Here is a 572-nt window from a genome sequence, read left to right as displayed (position 1 = left end):
CTCCTGCCCCACGTCCTGCACGGCCATTGTCTGCCGCCCCTGCTGCTGGGCCTCCACCTGCTGCCAGCCCATCTGTGTGCAGGCGCCCTGCTGCCGGCCCCCCTGCTGCCAGCCTGCCCCCTGCCGCACCACCTGCAGGACCTGCCCCTCCTGCTGCTGCTGAAACTCTATGGTCCCCACAGATCAATACACTGAAGCCTAAGCACCTATTCTGCATTTTAATCAAATTGAAAGAAAAACAGATTTTTCCATAAAGTGACAATCGTCATTTTTATATCCTACCATTTGGATACATGAGAAGATCTCTATCTCCACTCTCAGCCAAATTCCCAGTGTCCCCATCAGCAGAAGTCACCATGGATGGCAAGCCCACCTTTACAAGTCCCTGGAGTGGACTTGGCAAACCCATCCTGAACTCTGGGGGCTGCTCTAAGCCTCCCAGCATGGTTTGTAATGTGCTGCTCACTTGTTTTCAATAAACTAATTTTTCCTGTAAACCTCACGGCTACCTGATTCATTTATTAGTGTACACAGATGAGCAGACGAGGAACAGGAAGGAGAGTGAAGAGGAA

General features: G+C 51.6%; 1 protein-coding gene across 1 annotated transcript in view; it reads left to right on the top strand.

Annotated features, from left to right (window-relative positions):
• Nucleotides 1–163, top strand: part of LOC107184744 (keratin-associated protein 2-4-like) — a 413-nt gene extending 250 nt beyond the window's left edge. Inside the window, exon 2 of the mRNA XM_015570798.1 lies at nt 10–163. Coding sequence (XP_015426284.1) covers nt 10–163 — 154 coding nt within the window. The remainder of the gene's footprint in view (nt 1–9) is intronic.
• Nucleotides 164–572: the final 409 nt, after the last annotated feature.

The sequence above is a fragment of the Myotis davidii genome, unplaced genomic scaffold (genome assembly GCF_000327345.1).
Source record: "Myotis davidii unplaced genomic scaffold, ASM32734v1 scaffold327, whole genome shotgun sequence".
Taxonomy (NCBI): Eukaryota; Metazoa; Chordata; class Mammalia; order Chiroptera; family Vespertilionidae; genus Myotis; species Myotis davidii.
Note: the sequence above shows the minus strand (reverse complement) of the source record. Positions and strands in the feature narration are given on the sequence as shown.